This window comes from Canis aureus, chromosome 23 (assembly GCF_053574225.1).
Source record: "Canis aureus isolate CA01 chromosome 23, VMU_Caureus_v.1.0, whole genome shotgun sequence".
NCBI classification, from domain to species: domain Eukaryota; kingdom Metazoa; phylum Chordata; class Mammalia; order Carnivora; family Canidae; genus Canis; species Canis aureus.
In genome coordinates, this window is record NC_135633.1 from 30794119 (window position 1) to 30817229 (window position 23111).

Sequence of the window (23111 nt, forward strand, 5' to 3'; positions counted from 1 at the left end):
ATTGGCCAGATTAAGTTATGAAGCCAACCACGAAGTCAATGGGGTGGGAAGATTATTCCCACCTACAGAGAAGCATGTCAAGAACAGGGAGGGAAGAAAGAATAGGAAACAAATACAATCTGCTAGTAAAAAGCCCCTAGTGTTAGGGGTGACTGAGACTTTAAGAATAGATGCATCCAATACTCAATCTGAAGTTATCTGCATACACTGTCTTGTAAACTTCCTCCCCTTTATTTGCCTGTATGTGCCACAGTCTGCTATGTGCACAAGTAGCTCATGGGAGTAGCATTTGTAAAAATTAAGAAAAAGATATGAGTGTTCAACCTGGGTGAGCATTGTATAGAACAGCAATAACAAGCTCAAGACATCTAGATGATCCATGAATCCAGCAGGAGCAAAGAACCAGAATTAATATAAGATAACAAGCTCTCTGGGAATGTACAGAAATATTGAGGAGGACATTGACCTTTACATAATTAACAAAATTGAGATTTTAAGCAATCTTATTTAGATCTTATAGAACAGAGTGTCTCCTAGGAATCTAATCTCATAAATGTAATTACTGATCAGAGTATAAACTTTTTTCAGGCTCTTGATAAATAATGTTGAATTGGTTCATGATAAAAAAAAAAGTTCAAATAGTCAGGATTTTTTTCACTTAAAATTGTCGGTCATATTATATACCAAAAAGGAAAACATGGCAGAACTTTTGAAAATAAGAAAAAATGTACATGCAGATGTGGTTATTGAATCATAACCCTCATTGAAAATGACTATTCTGAGCAATTTTATGTTTAAATCTGAAACTCTCTGACAGTGGTAATTCCTTAGACTTTGGAAATTAACCTTGATCTTTAGCCCCAGGGAACTGAGGACAGCTGGTCACCCTAGTAGTCAGGAAGGTGAAAAGGGCCATCTATGCCAGACCTGAATTTAGAGAAGGAGGATATCTACCTGTCTTCCTTGGCATTGCATTACTGTCTTTGGTTGAGAAGCAGAACCTGAAACAGAGACTTTTGCCAGTGGTTTATTAAGGATGTGCTTTCAGGGATCCCTGGGTGGCACAGCGGTTTGGCGCCTGCCTTTGGCCCAGGGCGCGATCCTGGAGACCCGGGATCGAATCCCACGTCGGGCTCTCGGTGCATGGAGCCTGCTTCTCCCTCTGCCTGTGTCTCTGCCTCTCTCTCTCTCTCTCTGTGACTATCATAAATAAATAAAAATTAAAAAAAAAAAAAGGATGTGCTTTCAGAGGATGGAGAGTGAGAGAAGTAGACGATAGCAGAGGAAGAATGCTGAACAAGAATGTGGTGTCAGGGGATCCCTGGGTGGCTCAGCAGTTTAGTGCCTGCCTTTGGCCCAGGGCGTGGTCCTGGAGTCCTTGGATGAAGTCCCACATCGGGCTCCCTGCATGGAGCCTGCTTCTCCCTCTGCCTGTGTCTCTGCCTCTCTCTCTCTCTCTCTCTCTCTGTCTGTTTTTCATGAATGAATAAATAAAATCTTAAAAAAAAAAAAAAAAAAAAAAAGAATGTGGTGGCAGATGAAGATTGCCTCCAGCCAGATCCCACAAGGAGTACCAGAACAGGAACTGCACTAGAGCTGATTCCTCCTTGAGGTAAGGGCTCAGTCTTCCATACCTCCACACAAGCAAGATAGCAATTCTAGAGCAGGTCTCAAAATTAGGGTACATCAGAATCATCTGGAGAGCTTATTAAAACAGATTGTGGGGTTAACTCTCAGAGTTTCTGATTCAGTAGGTCTGAGGTGGGGGCCAGAGAATTTGTATTTCTAAGAAGTTCCAGGGTATTGCCAATGCTGCTGGTCCAGGGACCATCCTCTGAGAACCACTGTCCTTGAGAAAAAGACAGATGTGAGGCTTTAGCAGTCAGCACTCACAGTACCTGGAAAACGATATCTGAGTGGCATCTACTACAGGTATGAAATTGGCATCTTCCTCATGAAGGCACGTAACAGGGCTAGAGGATTGGACCACAAGCTGAGGCTGCTGGGTAGACTACATTTTCAGATCATTTTATCTAGCTTCATGGTATCTGTTGTCTTCCAGCTATCATCCCGCATCTCCAGCCAAAGTATTGTTGAAACATTCCAACTTACCTCCACCTTGCTATTTGGACTTATAAGGAAGCATCTGGCAGGTAGGTGAGGCTTTAAGGAGGAAGCTGCTGCGACTCACTAGGCAAGCACAGTGGAGTCAGTTGCAATGAGTGGAAAATCCTCAACAGGGAAATAATTAATGGGGGGTGGGGGCAAGCCTCCTAGACCACCTTGGAAGTTGCTTGGTTTGGGGGTTTTGTGTTGTTGAAATTAAAGAATGATGGCCTTTATTTTTTAAGATTTTATTTATTTATTCATGAAAGACACACAGAGAGAGGCAGAGAGACACAGGCAGAGAGAAGAAATAGGCTCCATGCAGGGACCCCGATGCGGGACTCCATCCTGGGACTCCTGGGTCACGCCCTGGGCAGAAGGGAGGCACTCAACCGCTGGGCCACCCAGGGATCCCAAGACGGCCTTAAAAAAATTTTTTTTTAAGATTTTTTTATTTATTCATGAGAGATACACAGTGAGGAGGAGACACAGGCAGAGGGAGAAGCAGGCTCCCTGTGGGAAGCCTGATGCAGGACTCGATCTGAGGACCCAGGGATCACAGCCTGAGCCAATAGCAGCGGCTCAACCACTGAGCCACCTAGGCGGCTTTTGAAGGCGACTTTTAATTTCATAAGTCCCCCCAGAACCCTTAACAAACTGTCCCCGCCCCCTAGGGATCACCACCAGCTGAAGATGAATGTATAAAAGTAATTTAAATACTTGGCCCGCAATGTCCTCTCGGAGTACTGTTCATAGTATACCTGGTACCCCCGGGCCTCAATGTCCATCTTCACGCAGTCGAGGAGGTCCTTGACCTGCGGGGCCGCCTTCCAGGGCCCGAATTTGACCACAGACCTCTTTTCGCCCTCCAGGATGCGCAAGGCGTCTGCGCACAGCGCGGCATCCTCTTCGGAGCGCACGGCGCACACCAGCACCGCGGAGCTGCGTGCAGCCACCGCCTCGGCGCGGGCCAGGTGCACCATGAGCTCCAGGTTCTCGCTGTAGCCTGGCACCCGCAGCAGGAACTGCTTCCGAGCCACCTGCTCCCCAAAGATCTGTGGCATATCCTCCAGAAGCTTGACCAGAGGCTTGATTTCGTAAAACTGCGCCTCACGGTACACCTCCAGGATGTGGTGCGTGGGCAGCCGCTCGCTGCGCAGGTAGTCCAGGATGGGTCCGAAATAGGTGCCCGGGCGATCGATGAAGAGCCGGCCCTCTGCATCCGTGCAGGCCTTAGGTGAGCTGGAGAACATCTCTGCTAGCTTTGAACCCGGGAGTTTTCTCAGGGTGCCCACGGTGGTGGTGTACAACTCTCCTCCTACATTAAGCTCCACGACAGGAGATGCCTGAGGGCACAAGAGGCAGAGTGAAATAGCGGTGTCCCCTTAGGGAGCTCATGGCTTATTTTCATCCATAGGATATTACAGAATATTAGTCCAGGAGGCTGCTATGGAAGCAAGTCCCAGTGACAACGCTTGCAAAGCCTGTGACCTTTGGGAAAGCTTTTTCCCTCCCTCTGCCTCAGTTTCCTCATTTATAAAATGTGGATATGGAACTGTTGTGAAGTCAGAAATTCCCAAGGTAGGATGCTCAGATCTAAGATATAGTAAAAAAAAAAAAAAAAGGCGGGGGGGGGGTATGGTTTCAGAGAGGCTGAGAAACCATACACGTGTTCATTCAAGAAGCATTTCTTGGGTACTTACTGTGTGTCCACATCCTGTGGTGGGAGTTGGGAGTACAAATTCTTTTTTTTATTTTATTTTATTTATTTATTCATGAGACACACACACACACACAGAGGCAGAGACACAGGCAGAGGGAGAAGCAGACTCCATGCAGGGAGCCTGACGTGGGACTCGATCCCGGGTCTCCAGGATCATGCCCTGGGCTGAAGGCAGACACTAACCGCTGAGCCACCCAGGCTGCCCATGAGAGTACAAATTCTTATTTAATATAGGTCAGAAGTTCTGATTAGCAGCTGGCATGACTTTGATTCTTTAAGGGAATTTGTTTGAAAGATATTTTTCAAAATATGGGCCAGTAGATAGTAAATAACAGGAATATCCTTGGTTCTGAAAAGGTCACTAACACCAGATAATAATGGTGTATAAAATGGGCCTCATAAACTTTAAAGTGTGATGCCAATGGAAGTTGGTCTACAGAATTTGTAGAGGCCTCTTCTCTATGCCAAACCTTGAGCTGAGCACTAAGGATGTGGGTAAGACCCACGTGGTACCTGCCTGGAGATGCCCACAGGCCAGTTCGAGGGGGACGTGGAAACAAACTGCATTTGGGGAATACTGAGGGCTGCCAACAGACCTAATAAAGATACCATGAGATTATTACGTGTGCGGTGATACACTAGTTGTTATCCTTACAAACCAGCTTCCTGAATAACTTTGGCTGTTTAAAATGGACTCACACAGTCAATAAAATACGTATGTGCCAGGTGCCTGGTACACACTGAGGAACAAGCAGGACAGTTTCTCCACTCATAGTCTAATAACTATGCAAAGTGCTTTACATTCAATCTTTAATTCAATCCTCACAACAGTCTGATGAAGGATGATAAAATCCCCATTTTATCGATGAAGAACCTAAGGGTTAAGGAGCTGAAATAAATTGCCTAAAATCAAACCAGCTATTAAGTGTTGACTCAGAACTTGAACTGGGGGCCAAATTACCCTGAAGCACTTGCTCTTTGTCCTGACATCAGCTAGGTTTCAACTTTAAATACCTCCACTCCTCATTCCCTTAGTTAAAAGCCTATTACATCCAGGCCTCCTCCTGAGCAGATGAAGAGGGCACAGTCCCTGCCCTCAAGGAGCTCGAAGAGGAGAGAGGGAAACAGAGGGCTTCACCGCGCAGGCGCAGGCGCTGAGAGGGGAGACTCAGAGGCTCTTCACGTGGATGTGTGTTGGAGGCTGTCAGGGAAGGTTTCCTGGGTGGGTGATGGCTGCAGCCACAGAAAAGACGGAGGCAGCATCGGAGGGGAAGGCTTATATTTCCAACCTGAAGACTCTGCCACAGATCACCTGAGAGTCAGGAGGAGTGACAGGGTTCAGGAATGTCCTGGATGCTCATTTAGGTGTGACTTCATTCTCAACTTGTCTGTGGGCTCTACCTCTAAGATTAAAGTACTGGAATAAAGAGAGCCAGAGGCAGCCAAACTGCTGGGGAAGGAAAAAAAAAAAAAAAAGAACTGAGTTGCCATGGAAACAGCTCCTACCGGGAACAGTTCTGCTGGCTGGAGCGGAGAAGGGAGACCAAGAGGATGCATTCTGACAGCAGCAGAACAATACAGCCGGGAGAAAAATAAATGGAGAAACTGTGACTTCCTCTTTCTCCCCTAAACCTCAAAGCTCCTGGGCAAGACTGTTGGGTTAACCCTGAAGTGGCTCTATAAAGCAGACAGGTGCAAAGTTACAGTCTTTAACCCTTGAATGGATTCATGTGCTCTCATCACTCCTGTGCCACTGAAAGGTCACAGGTGCTCTTGAGGTCCCTTTGTTACAGGCGAGGAAAGCTCAGAAAGATGGGTCATACAGCTAGGAAGTGAAGTCAGAGCTGCAATCAAACCCTGTCAGTGTGACTCTGGTAGAGGATGGGGGTACCCCTCCCGACATCCAGTCCCACTGCTGCCGGTAGTTAGCAGTGTGTCAGAGTAAGCTCGCTTTCTTCTGTGGGCTTAAGCCTCATCATCTATGAGATAGGGAGGCAAAATGGACAAAGAGAGCTCTAAGTCTCTTTGGCTCTGAAAGTCTAATGAATCCAATCACTTCAAATGTTGTTTCTGAAGCTCATTTCCAGATGCTTCACCAAACATCTTCCCACTCTGATATTCTCACGCCCATTTCTTTGTTTGCCAAATAAGACCTCTGTCTTGTTCCCAAACTTCTTAATTCTGTCTCTCTTTTCCCTTCTCTCACTTTCTCTTTTTTAGGATTTTATTTATTCACGAGAGACACAGAGAGAGAGGTAGAGACATAAGCAGAGGGAGAAGCAGGTTCCCTGAATGGAGCCTGATGCGGGACTCGATCCCAGGACCCCAGGATCACACCCTCAGCTAAAGGCAGACGCTCAATCACTGAGCTACCCAGGGCCCCTCTTTTCCCTTCTTTTGTCCCCAAATCTTCCAATTTCTTTGGAAACCTTAGACCTCCTAACTCATTCACAAATACTATAGTTATGTTTCTAGCAGATAAAGACTTCTTTTCCACCCCTCTCTGGACCACCTGTTCATTTTCGTGGCTCCTCTTCCCTACCTTTTCTACCTACCAGTCACCCTGCTGAAGGATTCCTGGGTAAGAAAGCCTATCTCAGGCCCTGTGTGCATGGGCTAGGGAAACATGATCTTTAGGAGCCCTTGCTGGGTATCAGGCCAGCACTGGCCGTGAGGGGACAGAGATGAATCAGACAGACCTAGCTCTTACCCAGTTGTAGTCTAAAGGGTCACTACACACATACAAACGCCCTGTCAAGCATTCATACATGTCCTTAGGTTCCTTAGTAGAGTCAATGGAGGGACATCTCCACTCAGGTTTCCCAAGCCCCTCTAGATCTCTCCCCACCCCAATCCTGACCTTTTCCATTGTTCCCTATTTCGGTCATCTAGCCAGAAATCCAGATTATAATCTTGTAATCTGCTCCTATCCTCAACCTCCTCCCACATAGGTCGTCAGTAACCAAGTCCTGGTGATTCTAAATTCTGGCCAATTCCATGGCTCCCTGCTCCCTGGAGTGCCTTTCCCCAGTCCAGCCTCTGAAACCAGAGTAGTTTTTCTGAAATGCAAATCTGATCTGGTCACACCTTGCATTAAACACTTCTGTCACTTTGTATTTCTTTCCAGATAAACTCAAGATACTTTAATAAGGTTAATAAGCCCCCTTGCAGCCCTGACAATCAACTACCAGAACCACTCTCCCCCACCCACCCAGAGCAGACTGGTCCCCCTGGCCTCCAGGACTTGGTGCATTTGCTGCCCACACTCCCTTCACTTAGACTACTCATCCTTCAAGTTAATTCCTCCAGAAATCTTTCTAGATGGATTGTCTCCTTGTAATCCTACAGGTCTGTGTACTTCCACTGTCATGGTAGTTATCTCTTATAGTTCCATTTGTTCATCTGTATCCCCCACTAGGCTGTGAGGTTCCTAAGGGATGACTATTCCAGATTCATCTTTATGTCACCAGTACCTACTACAGGGGCTGACACCAGGATGATCAATAAATGTTCAATTGAGTGGAGCTTACCTGCTGCACTGATTTACAGGAGCAACTGGTATTCTGATAAAAACCAGTCTTTCCCTATCTGGCATCCTGCACTATGCTGGCTCCTCTCTTGCTCAGTAATTCATTGAGACATTTATTGAGCACTTAGGGCAGCCCTGACACTAAGCAGGTGACTTTGTCAGCCAACCACAATGACATTGCCCTATGGGAAAGAGCCACAGTCTCCTCCTGCTGGATCTGCTTTCCCTTCCTACAAGTCTTCAGAATGGCACCTAGCCCAGGAGAGATTGGAATGTTCTTCTCCTGGAGTGCCCCGGGCCTTTTCCTGATCCACCCGGCAAACTCCCCTCAACCAAGCCCCGGATCAAGGCAGGCAAGCAGGCGGACTCCAGATCCTGCCAGAGGGCAGGGGCAGGCTGGAGAGGATGTGGTGGGGGCGGGAATGATAGTCCCGCAGCCTTTCCTTGGGTCTTTTGCTCCCAGGAAGAGGAGGGACAGTGGAAGAGCCGTGGACTAGGGCAAGCCAGGGGACTGAGGGAAGACACAGAAAACAGCTAAAACAAAGACTCAACAGTGAGGAAGGAGACAAACAAAGGCGGCCACACAGGAAGGAGGGCAAAGAGGAGAGCTGGACCCAGCCAGATGGGGAACGGGCAGCGGTGGCCGAAGGCGAGCAGAGCCAGCACCAGCTAGAGGGGGCCAGCGTCCAGCCAGAGGCGCGCCCAGGGGCTGGCGGACTCGGCGCGAGGGAGGGACGCACGGAGGACCCTGAAGGGAGCGAAGGCAGGCCGAAGCGCGGACAGGGCGCCCGGCCGGCCGCGCACTCACCACCGCCGGCGGCCCCGGGGCGGGGCAGGCCTGGCTGGGCCGCAGGGAGCGGGGCGCCGAGCTCAGACTCATTCTGGTCCCGCAGGTGGCTGGGCGCCCGGCCCAGCCACGTGCGAGGTTACCTGCCGCTGGTGGCGGAAGTGCACCCTGGCTCCCCGCCCCCGGGTGGGGCAACCTGGGCCCAGGGTGTGGTTAGAGCCCGGGGTTGACTTTGGCTCAGCCAAGCAGGCGGTGGACCCTTGGGCCCAGTCACTGACCCTCCCTCCCAGGGGATTCCCAGAGGCAGAGGGAATTGACCTTGACAGCGGGAAACTTTCTACTCTCCACAGTCTCAGGGGGTGAAGCATCAACAGCCCCCGTTTTACAAATGAGGAACGTGAGGCTCCAAGAGATCGGGTGGCCAGTGTAGAATATTTACCCACTTCAGATCAGCTGCTAAAAGTGCAAAACCTGACCAACGGCGGAAAGAACTAAGATACCCTTTGTGTGGATTATTTGGCTTGTTAAAACATAACCCTAAGGAGGGGAAGCATAACTCCTCACTCCTAAAATATGGTCTGTGCGGAGTGACTTTTTTTCCAAAGGACAATATGGAAAGTAAGAAAAAGAAAAGTGACAAACCCTACTGTGGCCAGGTAACCGAGGTCAACCTCAAGATGATAGTAAGTACCCTTAGTATGATGGGGTGAATATGGCACTTTAGCTCTGTGATCTTCCACCCCAAACTCATAAGCCCAATCTAATCATGGGAAAATCCTCTAACAAATTCCAGTAGAGGGGCATTCCACAATATACATGACCAATAATCCTCAAAACTGTTAGAGTCATTAAAATAAGGAAAATCTGAGAAACTGTTGTAAGTAAGAAGCCTAAGGATGGGACACCTGGGTGGCTCAGTGGTTGAGTGTCTGCCTTTGGCTCAGGTTGTGATCCTGGGGTCCTGGGATCAAGTCCAAGTCTGCATCAAGCTCCCCACAGAGAGCCTGCTTCTCCTTCTGCCTGTCTCTATCGCTATCTCTGAGTCTTTCATGAATAAATAAATAAAATCTAAAAAAAAGAAGAAGCCTAAGGAGACATGGCAACTAAATACAATGTAATGTGGAATTCTGGATGGGATCCTGGAACAGAAAATAGACATTAGGTAAAAACTAAGGAAATATGAATAAGCTGTGGGCTTTATTTAATAATAGTGTATCAATGTTGGTTCATTAACAGTAACAAATGTACCATACTAATGAAATTTGTTAACAATAGGGGAAACTGAGTGTGGGGTATATGAGGACTCTCTGTACTATCTTCTCAATTTCCCTATACATCTAAAACTGTTCTAAAAAATAAAGTAAAACATTTTTGACTGGGATCCCTGGGTGGCGCAGCGGTTTAGCGCCTGCCTTTGGCCCAGGGCGCAATCCTGGAGACCCGGGATCGAATCCCACGTCGGGCTCCCGGTGCATGGAGCCTGCTTCTCCCTCTGCCTATGTCTCTGCCTCTCTCTCTCTCTCTCTCTCTCTCTTTCTCTGTGACTATCATAAATAAATAAAAATTTAAAAAAAAAACTTAAAAAAAATTTTTTTGACTCAATAACAATACAACCACTAGGGAAAACAGTACGAAGCTCATAATCGGTATGCTGGTGGAGGGTCTTGCCACAGTGTTGATGGCTGCTGACTCATCAGGGTGGTGGTTGCTGAAGGTTGGGGTGGCTGTGAAAATTCCTCAAAATTAAGACAACAATGAAGTGTGACAAATCGATAGACTCTTTCATGAATTATTTCTCTAGCATGCAATGCTGTTTGATAGCATTTTATCCTCAGTAGAACTTCTTTCAAAATTGGAGTCAATCCTCCCAAAACTTGCTGCTCCTTTATCAACAAACTTTATGAAATATTCTAAATCCTTTTTTGTCATATCGACCATCTTCACAAGATCTTCACCAGGAGTAGATTCCATCTCAAGAAACCACTTTCTTTGCTCATCCATGAGAAGCCACTTTTCATCTGCTCAAGTTTTATCATGAGATTTCAGCAATTCAGTCTATATCTTCAGGCTCTGCTTGTAATTCTAGTTCACTTGCTATTTCTACCACGCCTGCAGTTATTCCTCCACTGAGTCTTGAACCCCTCAAAGTCACCCATAATGGCTGAAATCATCTTCTAAACTCTAGTTCATGTTGATATTTTGATCTCTTCCCATGAATTACAAATTTCTTCATGGTATCTAGAATGGTGAATCCTTTTTTTTTTTTAAGATTTTATTTATTTATTCATGAGAGACATACAGAGAGAGGCAGAGACATAGGCAGAGGGAGAACCAGGCTCCCTCTGGGGAGCCTGCTACAGAACTAGAGCCCAGAACCCCAGGATCATGACCTGAGCCAAAGGCAACCGCTCAACCACTGAGCCACCCAGGTGCCCCTAGAATGGTGAATCCTTTCCAGAAGGTTTTCAGTTGACTTTGCCCAGATCTATCAGAAGAATCACTCTATATGACAGCAAGAGCCTTATGAAATGTATTTCTTGGGCAGCCTGGGTGGCTCAGTGGTTTAGCGCTGCCTTCAACCCAGGGCATGATCCTGGAGACCCCGGATCGAGTCCCACGTCAGACTCCCTGCATGGAGTCTGCTTCTCCCTTTGCCTGTGTCTCTGTCTGTGTCTCTCATGAATAAATAAAAAAAAATATTTTTTAAGTATTTCTTTTTTTTAAGATTTTATTTTTTAGTAATCTCCACACCAAATATGGGGCTCAAACTTAAAATCCCAAGATCAAGAGTCACATGCTTTACTGACTGAACCAGCCAAGCACCCCATGAAATGTAGTTCTTAAATAACAAAGTTTGAAAGTAAAAATGACTCCTTGATCCATGGACTACAGAATGGATATTGTATTAGCAAGCACGAAAACAACATTCATCTTGTTGTATATCTCTATCAGAGCTCTTGGGTGACCAGGTGCATTGTCAATGACCAGTAATATTTTTGAAAGGAATATTTTTTTCTGGAGCAACTTGTCTCCATAGTGGGTTTAAAATATTTGGGAAACCATGTTTTAAACAGATGGGCTGTCATCCAGGCTTTGTAGAGCACAGAGTAGATTTACCATAATTTTCGAGAGCCCTAGGATTCTCAGAATGGTAAATAAGCATTCAAATGTTCATTTCATTTCAAATTAAATGGCTTCAACTTCAAGTTACCAGTTGCATTAGCCCCTAACAGAGTCATCCTGTTGTTTTAAAGCTTTGAAAACAGGCACTGACTTCTCTTCTCTAGCTATGAAAGTCCTAGAGGCAACTTCTTTAAATAAAAGGCTGTTCCATCTGCATTGAAAATCTTTTGTTGAGTATAGCCACCATCATGAATTATCTTGGCTGGATCTTCTCCATAACTTGCTGTAGCTTCTACTTCAGCACTTGTTGCTCCACCTTGCACTTTGATGCTATAGAGACAGCTTCTTTCCTTAAGTCTCATGGACTAAACTCTGCTAGCTTCAGACTTTTCTTCTGCAGCTTCCTCACCCTCTCTCAGCCTTCATAGAGAGGAAGAGAGTTAGGACCTTGCTCTGGGGGATTAGGCTTTGGTTTAAGATAATATTGTGGCTGGTTAGATCTCATACCCAGACCACTCAGACTTTCTCCATATGAGCAATAAAGCTGTTTTGTCTTCTTTTTTTTTTTTCCTTATCATTTGTGTGCTCACTGGAGTAGCACGTCTAATTTCCTTCAAGAATTTTTTTTTAATTTTTTTATTTATTTATGATAGTCACACAGAGAGAGAGAGAGGCAGAGACACAGGCAGAGGGAGAAGCAGGCTCCATGCACCGGGAGCCCGACGTGGGATTCGATCCCGGGTCTCCAGGATCACGCCCTGGGCCAAAGGCAGGCGCCAAACCGCTGCGCCACCCAGGGATCCCAAGAATTTTTCTTTTTAAAAATTTGTATTTATGTATTTATTTTTGAGAGAGAGAGAAGAGGAGAGGGTGAGGGAGAGAAAGAATCCCAAGCAGACTCCCCACTGGGCACAGAAGTTGACATGAGGCTGGATCTCACAAATCTGGACCCGAGCTGAAACCAAGAGTCAGGTGCTTAACCAATAGAGCCACCCAGGCACACCATCCTTCAAGAACTTATTTTTTGCTATCCACACTTTGGCTAACTGGTGTCAAAGGCCTGGCTTTGGGCTATCTCAGTTTTCAGTAAGCCTTCCTCATCCTCACTAAGCTTAATCCTCTCTAGCTTTTGGTTTAAAAGTCAAACCTATGAGTCTCTTCACTTGAACACTTAGAGGCCAGGGTTATTCATTGGCCTAATTTCAATACTGTTGTGTCTCAGGGACTAGAGAGGCCCAAGGAGTGGGAGAGAAATGGGGGGAATGGCCAGTTAGTGGAGGAGTCAGACATTTATTGATTAAATTTGCCATATTGGGTCACCTGTAGTACCAGGATCGAGTCCCACATCGGGCTCCCTGCAGGGAGCCTGCTTCTCCCTCTGCCCTTGTCTCTGCCTGTCTCTCTCTGTGTGTCTCTCATGAATAAATAAATAAAAATCTTTTAAAAAATAAATTTGCCATATTATATAGGCATGGTTCACGACACCCAAAACAATCACAGTAGTAACATCAAAGATCACTGATCATAGATCACTATAGCAAATATAGTCATAGTGTAAAAGTCTGAAATATTGCAAGAATATGGCACAGAGACACAAAGTAAGCAAATACTGTTGGGAAAAATGGCAGTGATAGACTTGCTTGATATGTAGGGTTGCCACAAGTTTCAGTTTGTAAAAAACACAATATCTGCAAAGTATAATAATGAGAAGCATAATAAAAAAAAGGTATGTGTGCATTTTAAGAAGAGAGAGAAAGTAGGAGACAGAGTCTGGGCCACTCACAAAGTGGGATGTTGGGTCAGAGACTACAAAAAGTTCAATTATAAAACAATCCTCCACTCAAATGGGAATGCTGTACTTGTCTTATTCCTTGGTTCTGGGTGCAGAAAAGTCTTCCTGAAAAGGTGTGACTATAGGCTAGAGCTCAAACGGATCTAGGACCCAAATATTCACTTTCTTAGTGAACAACAGCTAGGAATTTAATTTAAATGGACCTAGGTTGGTAGTACTCTCAGATGCCTGACAAAAGAAAATGAAAATCCTTCCTGGAAGAACGTCCAAATTACACCAAACTTGAAAGAACACACACAGTCCAATAAGTGCAAGCTCACAATCTAAAGTCTTAAAATATAAAAGGAAACAAGATACAATGAGCTCAGAGTCAGCAGATCCACAAGCACCTCAGATATTGAGTTTATTGGATATAGAATATAAAATAAGTGTTTAATGTGCTTAAATAAATATATGGATTATTTAAAACATGAGCAAAGAGCAAGAAGATATGATAAAAAAAATTACCAGACAGACTTGAAAAAAGCCAAATAGAACTTCTAGAAATGAAAAATAAAACAACTGAACTGAAGTTACCGAAATTGAGTAAGGGTTGAGAAAATGTAATCAAAGGAGCAATGCTGGCTGGCTCACTTACTTAAGCATCTGCTTTTGGCTCAGGTCATGATCCCAGAGTCCCAGATCAAGCACCACATCAGGCTCTTTGCTCAGCAGGGAGTCTCCTTCTCCCTCTGCCCCTCACCCTGCTCATGCTCTCTCTCACTCACCCTTTCTCTCTCTCAAGTAAATAAATAAAAACTTTATTTAAAAAAGGAACAATGCTGTGCTGCTTTTAATCCATCATTTTGGCAAATATTGAGGAGAATAGCAATATGTCAGAGGTGGCAAGGATGGAGGGAAACAGCTCCTCCAACTTTGCTGATTGGAATGTGAACTGCTGTGATCTTTTAAGAAAAAATGATGAGCACCTGGGTTGAGCGTCTACCTTTGGCTCAGGTTGTGATACCAAGGTCTTGGGATCATCGAGTCCCACATCAGATTCCCTGCAGGGAGCCTCTTCTCCCTCTGCCTATGTCTCTGTGTCTCTCATAATTACATAAATAAAATCTTAAAAAGGGATGCCTGGGTGTCTCAGTGGTTGAGCATCTGCCTTTGGCTCAGGGCGTGATCCTGGAGTTCCGGGATGGAGTTCCATATCGGGCTCCCTGCATGGAGCCTACTTTTCCCTCTGCCTCTCTCTCTGTGTCTCTCATGGATAAATAAATAAATAAAATATTTTAAAATAAATAAAATCTTTTAAAAAAGAAAAGAAATAACATGGTAATATCTACAAAAATTTTAAAAAGCAGATACCATTTGACCCAACAGTTCCACTTTGAGAATCTATCCAATTGAAATAAAAGCACTGCTAAAAAAAGAAATAAAAAAAGAAATAAAAGCACATCTCTGAAAGGATATGAACAAACATGTTTATCACTGTTTTGTTTGTGGTGGAAAAAATTAGAAACTTGGAGGTACCGTTAAATAAAACATGATTTTTGATTTGTTGATGCCTTGGAATACTATGTAACTACTAAAAAGAATGAGGCAGATCTTGGAAGAAAATAGAAAGCCCAGAAATAAACCTACAATTATATGGTCAATTAATCTTCAGCAAAAGAGGAAAGAACATGCAATGGGAAACAGAGTCTCTTCAACGAATGGTGTTGGGAAAATGGAACAGCCACATGCAAAAGAGTGAAATTGGACCACTTTCATACACCACACACAAAAATAAACTCAAAATGGATTAAGGACCTATTTGTGAGACCACGAACATCTTTGAAGAGAGCACAGGCAGCAATTTCTCTAATAGCAGCTGTAGCAACATTTTTCTAGATACGTCTCTTGGGGCAAGGGATATAAAAGCAAAAATGAACTATTGGGCCTATATCAAAATTAAAAGCTGAACAGCAAAGGAAACAATAAACAAAATAAAAGACTACTTACTGAATGGGAGAAGATATGGCATATCCAATAAAGGGTTAGTTTCCAAAATACATTAAAAATGGATACAACTCAACACCCAAAAAACAAATAACAAATAATTAAATTTAATAAACAATTAAAAAGTGGGCAGAGGACATGAACGGACATTTCTCCAAAGAAAACATACAGTTGGCCAACAGACACATGATAAGATGTTCATTATCACTTATCATCTGGGAAATGCACATCAAATCCACAATGAGCTATCACTTCACACCTGTTGAAATGGCTAAAATCAACAACAGAAGAAACAAGTATTGGGAAGGATGTGGAGAAAAAGGAACCCTCATGTACTGTTGGCAGAAACGCAAATTGGTGCAGCCACTCTGGGAAACGGTATGGAGGTTCCTTAAAAAGTTACAAATAGGTGGCTCTTGGCTGACTTAGTCAGTACAGCATGACTCTTGATTGTGAGTTCGAGCCCCATCTTGGGTATGGAGATTAGTTAAAAATAAAATCTTTTTTAAAAAGATGTTATTTATTTATTCATGAGAGACAAAGAGAGGCAGAAACATAGGCAGAGGGAGAAGCAGGCTCCATGCAGGGAGCCTGATGAGGGACTTGATCCTGGGACTCCAAGATCATGCCCTGGGCCAAAGGCAGGTGCTTAACCATGAGCCACCCAGGGTCCCAAAATAAAATCTTATTAAGAAAGGGTTTAAAATAGAACTACCCTATGATCCAGTAATCGCACTACTGGGTATTTACCCTCAAAATGAAACACTAATTCGAAAGGATACACCCACCCTTATGTTTACTGCAGTATTATTTACAATAGCCAAATTATGGAACAGCCCAAGTGTCCATCAATGGATGAGTGGATAAAGAAGATATAGTATACACACACACACACACACACACACAATGGAATATTGTTCAACCATAAAAATGAATGAAATCTTGCCATTTGCAATGATATGGATAGAACTAGAGTATAATGCTAAGTGAAATCAGTCAAAGGGGGCAGCCCAGGTGGCTCAGCGGTTTAGCGCCGCCTTCAGCCTAGGGCGTGATCCTGGGGTCCCGGAATCGAGTCCCATGTCAGGCTCGCGACATGGAGCCTGCTTCTCCCACTGCCTGTGTCTCTGCCTCTGTGTGTGTGTGTGTGTGTGTGTGTGTGTGTGTGTGTCTCATGGGGAAATAAATAAAATCTTAAAAAAAAAATCAGTCAAAGAACATATATCATATGATCTCACTTGTATGTGGAATTTAAGAAACAAAACAAATGAGTAAAGGGAAAAAAAAGAGACAAACCAGAAAGTTAAGAGAAACAGACTCTTAACTACAGAGAACAAAGGATGGTTACCAGAGGGGAGGTAGGTGAGGGACTGGGTGACGTAGGTGATGGGAATTAAAAAGTACACTTACTGGGATCCCTGGGTGGCGCAGCGGTTTGGCGCCTGCCTTTGGCCCAGGGCGCGATCCTGGAGACCCGGGATCGAATCCCACATCGGGCTCCCGGTGCATGGAGCCTGCTTCTCCCTCTGCCTATGTCTCTGCCTCTCTCTCTTTCTCTCTCTGTGACTATAAAAAAAAAAAAAAAGTACACTTACTATGATAAGCAATGAGGAATGTATAGAATTGTTGAATCACTATGTTGTACACTTGGAACTAATATAACACTGTATGTTAACTATATTGGAATTAAAATTAAAAAACTAAAAGTTCCAAAACAAAAAAGATCTTTAGTTATTTGATAGAATCTATATGGTGGAAATTATATCTGGATACAAAGGGTTTTTTAAAGGTTGATAGAGAGTGTGTGTGCACGTTCACGTGAATAGAGGGAGAGGCAGAGGGAGAGAATCCTCAATCAGACTCTCTGCTGAGTGCAAAGCCTGACATGGGGCTATCCCACAACCCATGAGATCATGACCTGAGCTGAAACCAAGAGTTGGTCAGTCAACTGATTGAGCCACCCTGGCACCCCCTGGATACAAAGGGTTTTATTCGCTACAAATAAAAACAAAAACAAAACAAATGAGGAAAATCTATATTCATTCATCCATGATGCATTAAGTGATTAAAAATAAACATCAGAGGGGTGTATACAGTGGGAATCTATTTGCATAAAAACATAAACATAACAAACCTTCTTACATAAATTTATATCTAATTATGTCAGCATAATCACAAAGGTGTAGAATAATACTCATTGGATGTTGCCATTGGTTATTCAGTAAGATAGTGGGAGAAACAGACAGGGGAGGGGCCTCTGAGTGGCTCGGTCAGTTAATTGTCCCACTCTTGATTTTGGTTCAGGTCATGATTTTATTGTCCTGGGATCAAGCCCTGCATTGGGCTCTGTGCTCAGAGGGGAGTCTGCTTGAGATTCTCTCTCCCTTGCCCTTTGCCCTTCCTCCCTTTCATGCTCTCTCTCTCTCTCTCTCAAGTAAATAAATAAATCTTTTTAAAAAATGGACAGGGAGATTATTGATTTTTTTCTTAATCCTTGCATTATGGCATTAGTTGCAGTGAACATGAAAAGGTATAAAAGAGAAAAATAAAAAAGAAAAGGCAACACCATAAGACAAGCACAAGGCATAACAGGAAGAAGTCAGCTTTTCAATTTGGGAAATCTGGGAAGGCTTCATGGAAGAGGTGGCATGTAAGCCGGGTTTTGAAGGAGGGAGAGGATTGTTGAGAGAGGACTGTGTGACATTCCTCCCAGCAGAGGGGTCAGCTGTGCCAAGTGAAGGAGGGAAGTGGAAAGAAAATAATCATGTGCTGAGTACCTATACTGAACATAGTCACTTGTATCAATCCATCCAAGCAATTAGACCTATTCTACAGATGAGGGAATTAAGGCTCAGAGATGTTAAGTGAACAGCTAAAAGGACACACAGCTGGTCTTTGGCTGAGCCACACCGACCCCATGTCTTGCTCAACCAAAATTCTCTTTCTATAATTATGAAGAATTATTTTGTGTCTGGGTGATATGGTTTGAATGTTCATGCTCCCCCAAAATTCTTATGTTGAAACCTATTGCCCAATGTAATGGTATGAGGAAGTGGGACCCTTGGGAAGTGAATAGGTCATGAGGCTGGATCTCTCATTCTCTCATGAATGGGATTAGTGCTTTTATAAAAGAAAAAAAAAAAAAAAAAAAAGACTCCCAGAGAGCTCGCTAGCTCCTTTCTTCTAACATATGATCACATAGTGAGAAGAGAGCCATCTATGAACCAGGAAGTGGGGTCCCACCAGACATCAAATCTACCAGCACCATGATCTTGCACTTCCCAACCTCCAGAGATGTGAAAAAGAAATATTTGTTGTCTACAAGCCACACAGTTTATGGTATTTTGGGTATAACAGCCTAAATGGGCTAAGACACTGGGCACAGTGTGTACTTCGAACACTATGACTCTGCAGATGGGATCGAGCATGGGGAGGCTGCTGTGATCTCCAGGCAGGCTTCCCCGCCCACCATACCTGGGTGGAGAGTCTCCTGCAGGCTCTGTACAGCTCCTGTGCCCACTTACTTTCACATAGTGCAACTCATCCCAGCAGGCTGATCAGCCGCATGAACCGGGATGATTCTACAGGGAGACTGAGTTCTGAGGGATCATTACCCCAGAAAAGAGGCCCGGACACTTAGGGGGGACACTGGGAACTTGTGACATGATCAAGCAGCCTGGGCTTTTGGCTTCATTTCCTGTTTCTTCCCCAGCCCCAGCTGCACTGAAACACAGCCTTCCTGCCTTTGTTTATGCTGTTCAGAATACCTTTCGCCATAGGTCATTCTCTTTGGAAAACAGTTCTCAAGGCCCAACTCAAATGGACGTCATCTTCCTTTTATATCCATGAGGACATTTGACCCTCATCATTTAAAATAGGAATCAGCCCCTCCACTTTACATATGAGGCCCCCACTTTGTGTATGAGGGCTCTGAGTCTCCCAGAGATGAAGTGGCTCTTTCAGAGTCCGTCAGCCGTGGGAGACAGGAGACCAGAGTTCTAATTCTGGCTCAGCCATTCGTGTGTCACCTTAGGCAAGTCTCTGCCCCACTCTGGGCCTTAATTCTCCAGTCTAACACGGTGGGGTTGGGATGCCGCCAGAGATACTCTTTGCAATCCTGTCTTGTTTGATGCTATGGCAACAAGGGAATTCAAACAGCCCCTTGGTGTTGCCTATGACTGGATCTTGTTTCCCTTTGGCCTGACTCCAAGAGCAAGCGCTGCTTCCCTCTGCCCTCCTCCCACTCTTTGTTCTTCCTGAGACAAAGCTGCCAGCCCTCTCCTCTCCAGGCGGCTGGGCTTTGAGCCAGCCAGCCAAGTGGCAGCTGGGACTCAGATGAAAGGGTCCTTAGAGGGTTGCCTGTGGCCTAGTGCCCAGCCCAGCACAGCCCAGGCCTGGCAGCCCCAGTCCCAGCTGTCCCACAAGGCATCCTGCCACTGGTCTCACACAAGGCTCCCTTTGTGGGCTCCAAAGCAAGGGAGACCCCTGCCAACCCACAAGGACCTTCTTCCCTTCCTTTTGCTCCACACCGGCTTGAGACATATGCAGGTCCTTAGAGAATGGTCCAGGGCCGGGCCAGGCTGGCCTGGCTTTGGGCCAGGCACCTTGGAGAGCTTTGTCCCATTTAATTTTGAGAACAACACTCATAGCAGGTAGTGCTATTCCCTTTTAGAGAGGAGGGACACAGATACCTGAGGGCCTACCCTGTGTCAATCATGGTGCCAAGCCCTGGGACAAGAGCCAACTGCAGGGAACTGTCAGCAGGGACACAGACTGATAAATAACCATGCAAATAAATATTTGGTTATACGCAGTGATCAATGCTCTGTAGGTAAAGACCAAAGAATTGTGAGAGCACACAGATCATGGCGAGCTTATTAGTGGGGAACAGGGCAGTGAAGCCTTCCAGGGGTGAGGTCTGAAGGGGAAGGGGAAGGGGGTGCATAGGTAGGGGTACACGGGCTCTGAGGCCCTGAGGCAGGAGGGAGGTGCTGAGTTAGGGGAGAGGCTGAAAGGAGGTCTGGCAGGGGTGAAGAAGGGTGCCCCTTTTCCATCACCTTTGGCGAGACAACTTCTTGATGGAAAGGCCACATTATAAACCCCCAATGCAGTGGCTCAATAAATCAACTTAATAATCCATCAGCATGTGCTCCTTCCTGTCCCTCTAGAAAGCCCCCCAGCTCTGCCCTGGGGAATTCTTTATTTAGAAGCAAGTCTCAAAAAAAAAAAAAAAAAAAAAAAAAAAGAAAATAGAAGCAAGTCTCCTTAACTCTGGGAGCCTCACATTATTCAAAAATGAGAGTTATGATGCCCCAGCAGGGTTTCTGGGAGGAGTCCAGGAGGTAATGTACCAGCAATGCCAGGCACAGGGCAGGCACAGGTGCCTATCCTGGAGACCTGCATAGGGAGGAAGCTTAGCTGGGCTTCCATCTGAAGCCCTCCCCCTGACCGGCTCCAGACCCTTCCTCTCTAGAGGGAGGAGGCAGCCAGAGCTTCCAAGAAGAGTTAGAATTTACTTGACTTGGCCTTGACTGCAGAGACACAGATCATGGCTGGAGGCCAAGTGTGCCCTGAGTTCTCCAACTCACGGGCCTATTAACTCCTGAGATGCCCCTTGCAAGGAACAGGAACCAAGATGCCAGGAGTGGGGAATAGTAATAAAAGGCAACTTCTACTTGTCTCCTTTATCTTCACTGCAACTCTGTGAAGTGTAAAGGAAGATCCAAATCATCCCCATTTTCCAAGGGAGGATATCAAAATTTAGAAAGGCTATTTTTCTAAGTCAGGATGAAATCCAGAAGTCCTGCTCCAGAGCCTGTTGTGTCAACACTCCCTGCCCTGCAGGCCAGGGCACAAAGCCAGCACTGCCCAACTCCCAATGCCTGCCCTCCTCCCTCCACAACCTCTTTGAGAACACACAGTGGTCTAGCCCAAATCTCCCATCAGCCTCTTGTCAGACCCAGGGCCTCAGTTTCCTCACTCACGTAATATGAAGTGAACCGCTAGGCTTGATGATGGTTAAGATCCCTTCCAACAGGATCAGTCTTAGTTCCTTCTAGTGGAAGTGATGTCAGGATGAACCCTTTAAAGCCATGGGGTGCCACCTCCACTCTTAGGATCAGCCACTAGAGCACAAGTATTGAAAGATACCCGGTGTGTACAAAGATGTTCATTGCAGCATTGTTTATAAAAGCAAAAGACTAGAATAGAAACAGCCTAAATGGCCATAATTGGGACTAGTTGAATAAATTAGACTACATTCATATTCTAGAATATTCTACATCCACTACAAAAAAATGAGGCAGACCTCTACGTGCTAATATAGAAAGGTCTCCAAGATAATAATAGTAACAATAATAATATATTATAAATATACAGGCACTTCTGCATTTGCATTGATAATTTCCAAAAAGGATATACAGGAGACTTGGTCATCATCACCTCTCCAGAGAGAACTAGGAGTCTGCCATGGGGGAAAATCACTTTTCATTGTATATTTTTTCATACTGTCTTAATTTCTTACTGTGTGTATGTCTGTCTTCTATCTCCTTTCCCCTTCCTTCCATCTATTCTTCCTTACTCCTTCTAAACATTCTCAAGAGGTATTTTCTGTTTTTCTTTTCTTTTTTTTTTTTTAAATTTTAAGTAGTCTCCACACCCAGCATGGATCCCAACATGGGGCTTGAACTCATGACCCTGAGATCAAGACCTGAGCTGAGGGGATCCCTGGGTGGCTCAGCAGTTTAGCACCGCCTTTGGCCCAGGGCGTGATCCTGGAGTCCCGGGATCAAGTCCCACATCAGGCTCCCTGCATGGAGCCTGCTTCTACCTCTGCCTGTGTCTCTGCCTCTTTCTCCCTCTATGTCTATCATGAATAAATAAATAAAATCTTTAAAAAAAAAAAAAAAAGACCTGAGCCAAGACCAAGACAGTTGGACAGTTAACCAACTGAGTCACTCAGGCACCTGGCACCTCTGTTGTTTCTTTTTAAAAAACAAGTCCTGTAGGGGTGCCTGGCTGGCTCAATTGGAGGAGCATGCAACTCTTGATTTTAGGGTTGTGAGTTCAGTCCTTATGTAGGGTGTAGAGATTACTCAAACAAATAAATAAAATAAAACATCTTTTAAAACCACAAAAACAAGTCCTGTAGAGGACTGGATTTAAGTCTTGAACTTGCTATTAACTACGTGGTCTTGTGAAAAGCTCTTCTCAATGGGCCTCAGTTTTGCTACCTATAAAATAAGGTCACTGAGCTAGGTAATCCTCAGGTCTCTTCAGAGTAGAGGGGAGGCTGAATGGCCCTGAGTGATCCACATTCCCCCAACTGGCCACAGGGAAGCAGAAGAAACTGCTGTGCATGGCTTCAGTAGTACCAATCCTGGTTACCTGAGTTTATGGAAGGTAAGCACACACACATGAACTGTAGCGGACATGCATAACATTTCCTCCTGCCTTCTACTGACATCCTTCCTTGTGAAGGACCAGTTTCCCTCTGGGGACCAATCCCTCCTTTACTGCCACCATCTTGCCCATTACATGTGGCTTGAGAATGCAGTTGACATATGAAGGCAAGCAGAACTGAGAGACGATGAGAAATTTGTTTCTAGCTATCATGGGAACACTGACCAAGCTATTGCTAAGGTCCCACCCTTGGAACATCCAGTTAGGTACCTCAAGTATTCCGTTGGGACTTAGGCCATTTTTACATTGGCTATATCCACCACTTACATTCTAAAGAGGCCCAGTGGGTATGGATCCTGTGCTGTGTCTCTGCCATTTGTTTCTCCAGATTCACCTCATCCTTTCCCTGCTCTGCTCTCTGGAGGTTGATCTTTAGGGAGTATTTCCATAGGCTCCCTGCCCTCTGGCTTCCATCTGCTTTTGTCCCATGGGAGGCCTAGGAGGATATGAGAAGGTAAGGAGAGGCTGAGGTCAGTGTCCTTATTGCCTCAGTCTCCTTCCCACCCAGTGCTGCTCCCCTCCTCTGAAGGTCCCAGCTCCTGTCAGGTGCCCAGTCCACACAACTATTCTCTGGGGTTCTGGTGACTGCTCTCTCCCTCATCCT

The 23111-nt window shown here is 45.1% G+C and overlaps 1 protein-coding gene across 3 annotated transcripts; it reads right to left on the minus strand.

Annotated features, from left to right (window-relative positions):
- Window positions 1-2338: 2338 nt before the first annotated feature.
- On the minus strand, window positions 2339-23111 carry KCTD14 (potassium channel tetramerization domain containing 14). Of its 3 annotated transcripts, XM_077867190.1 has the most exons (4): window positions 22775-23111; window positions 21031-21171; window positions 16457-16612; window positions 2339-3452 (listed from the first exon to the last, which is right to left on the minus strand). In XM_077867190.1, exons 3-4 carry the CDS (start codon window positions 16553-16555, stop codon window positions 2784-2786), a joined length of 768 nt encoding a protein of 255 aa, XP_077723316.1. In that variant the 5' UTR covers window positions 16556-16612; window positions 21031-21171; window positions 22775-23111; the 3' UTR covers window positions 2339-2783. The 3 variants fall into 3 exon arrangements, with proteins under 3 accessions (XP_077723316.1, XP_077723315.1, XP_077723317.1); XM_077867189.1 differs by lacking the exon at window positions 21031-21171; XM_077867191.1 differs by lacking the exons at window positions 16457-16612; window positions 21031-21171; window positions 22775-23111 and adding an exon at window positions 8170-8326.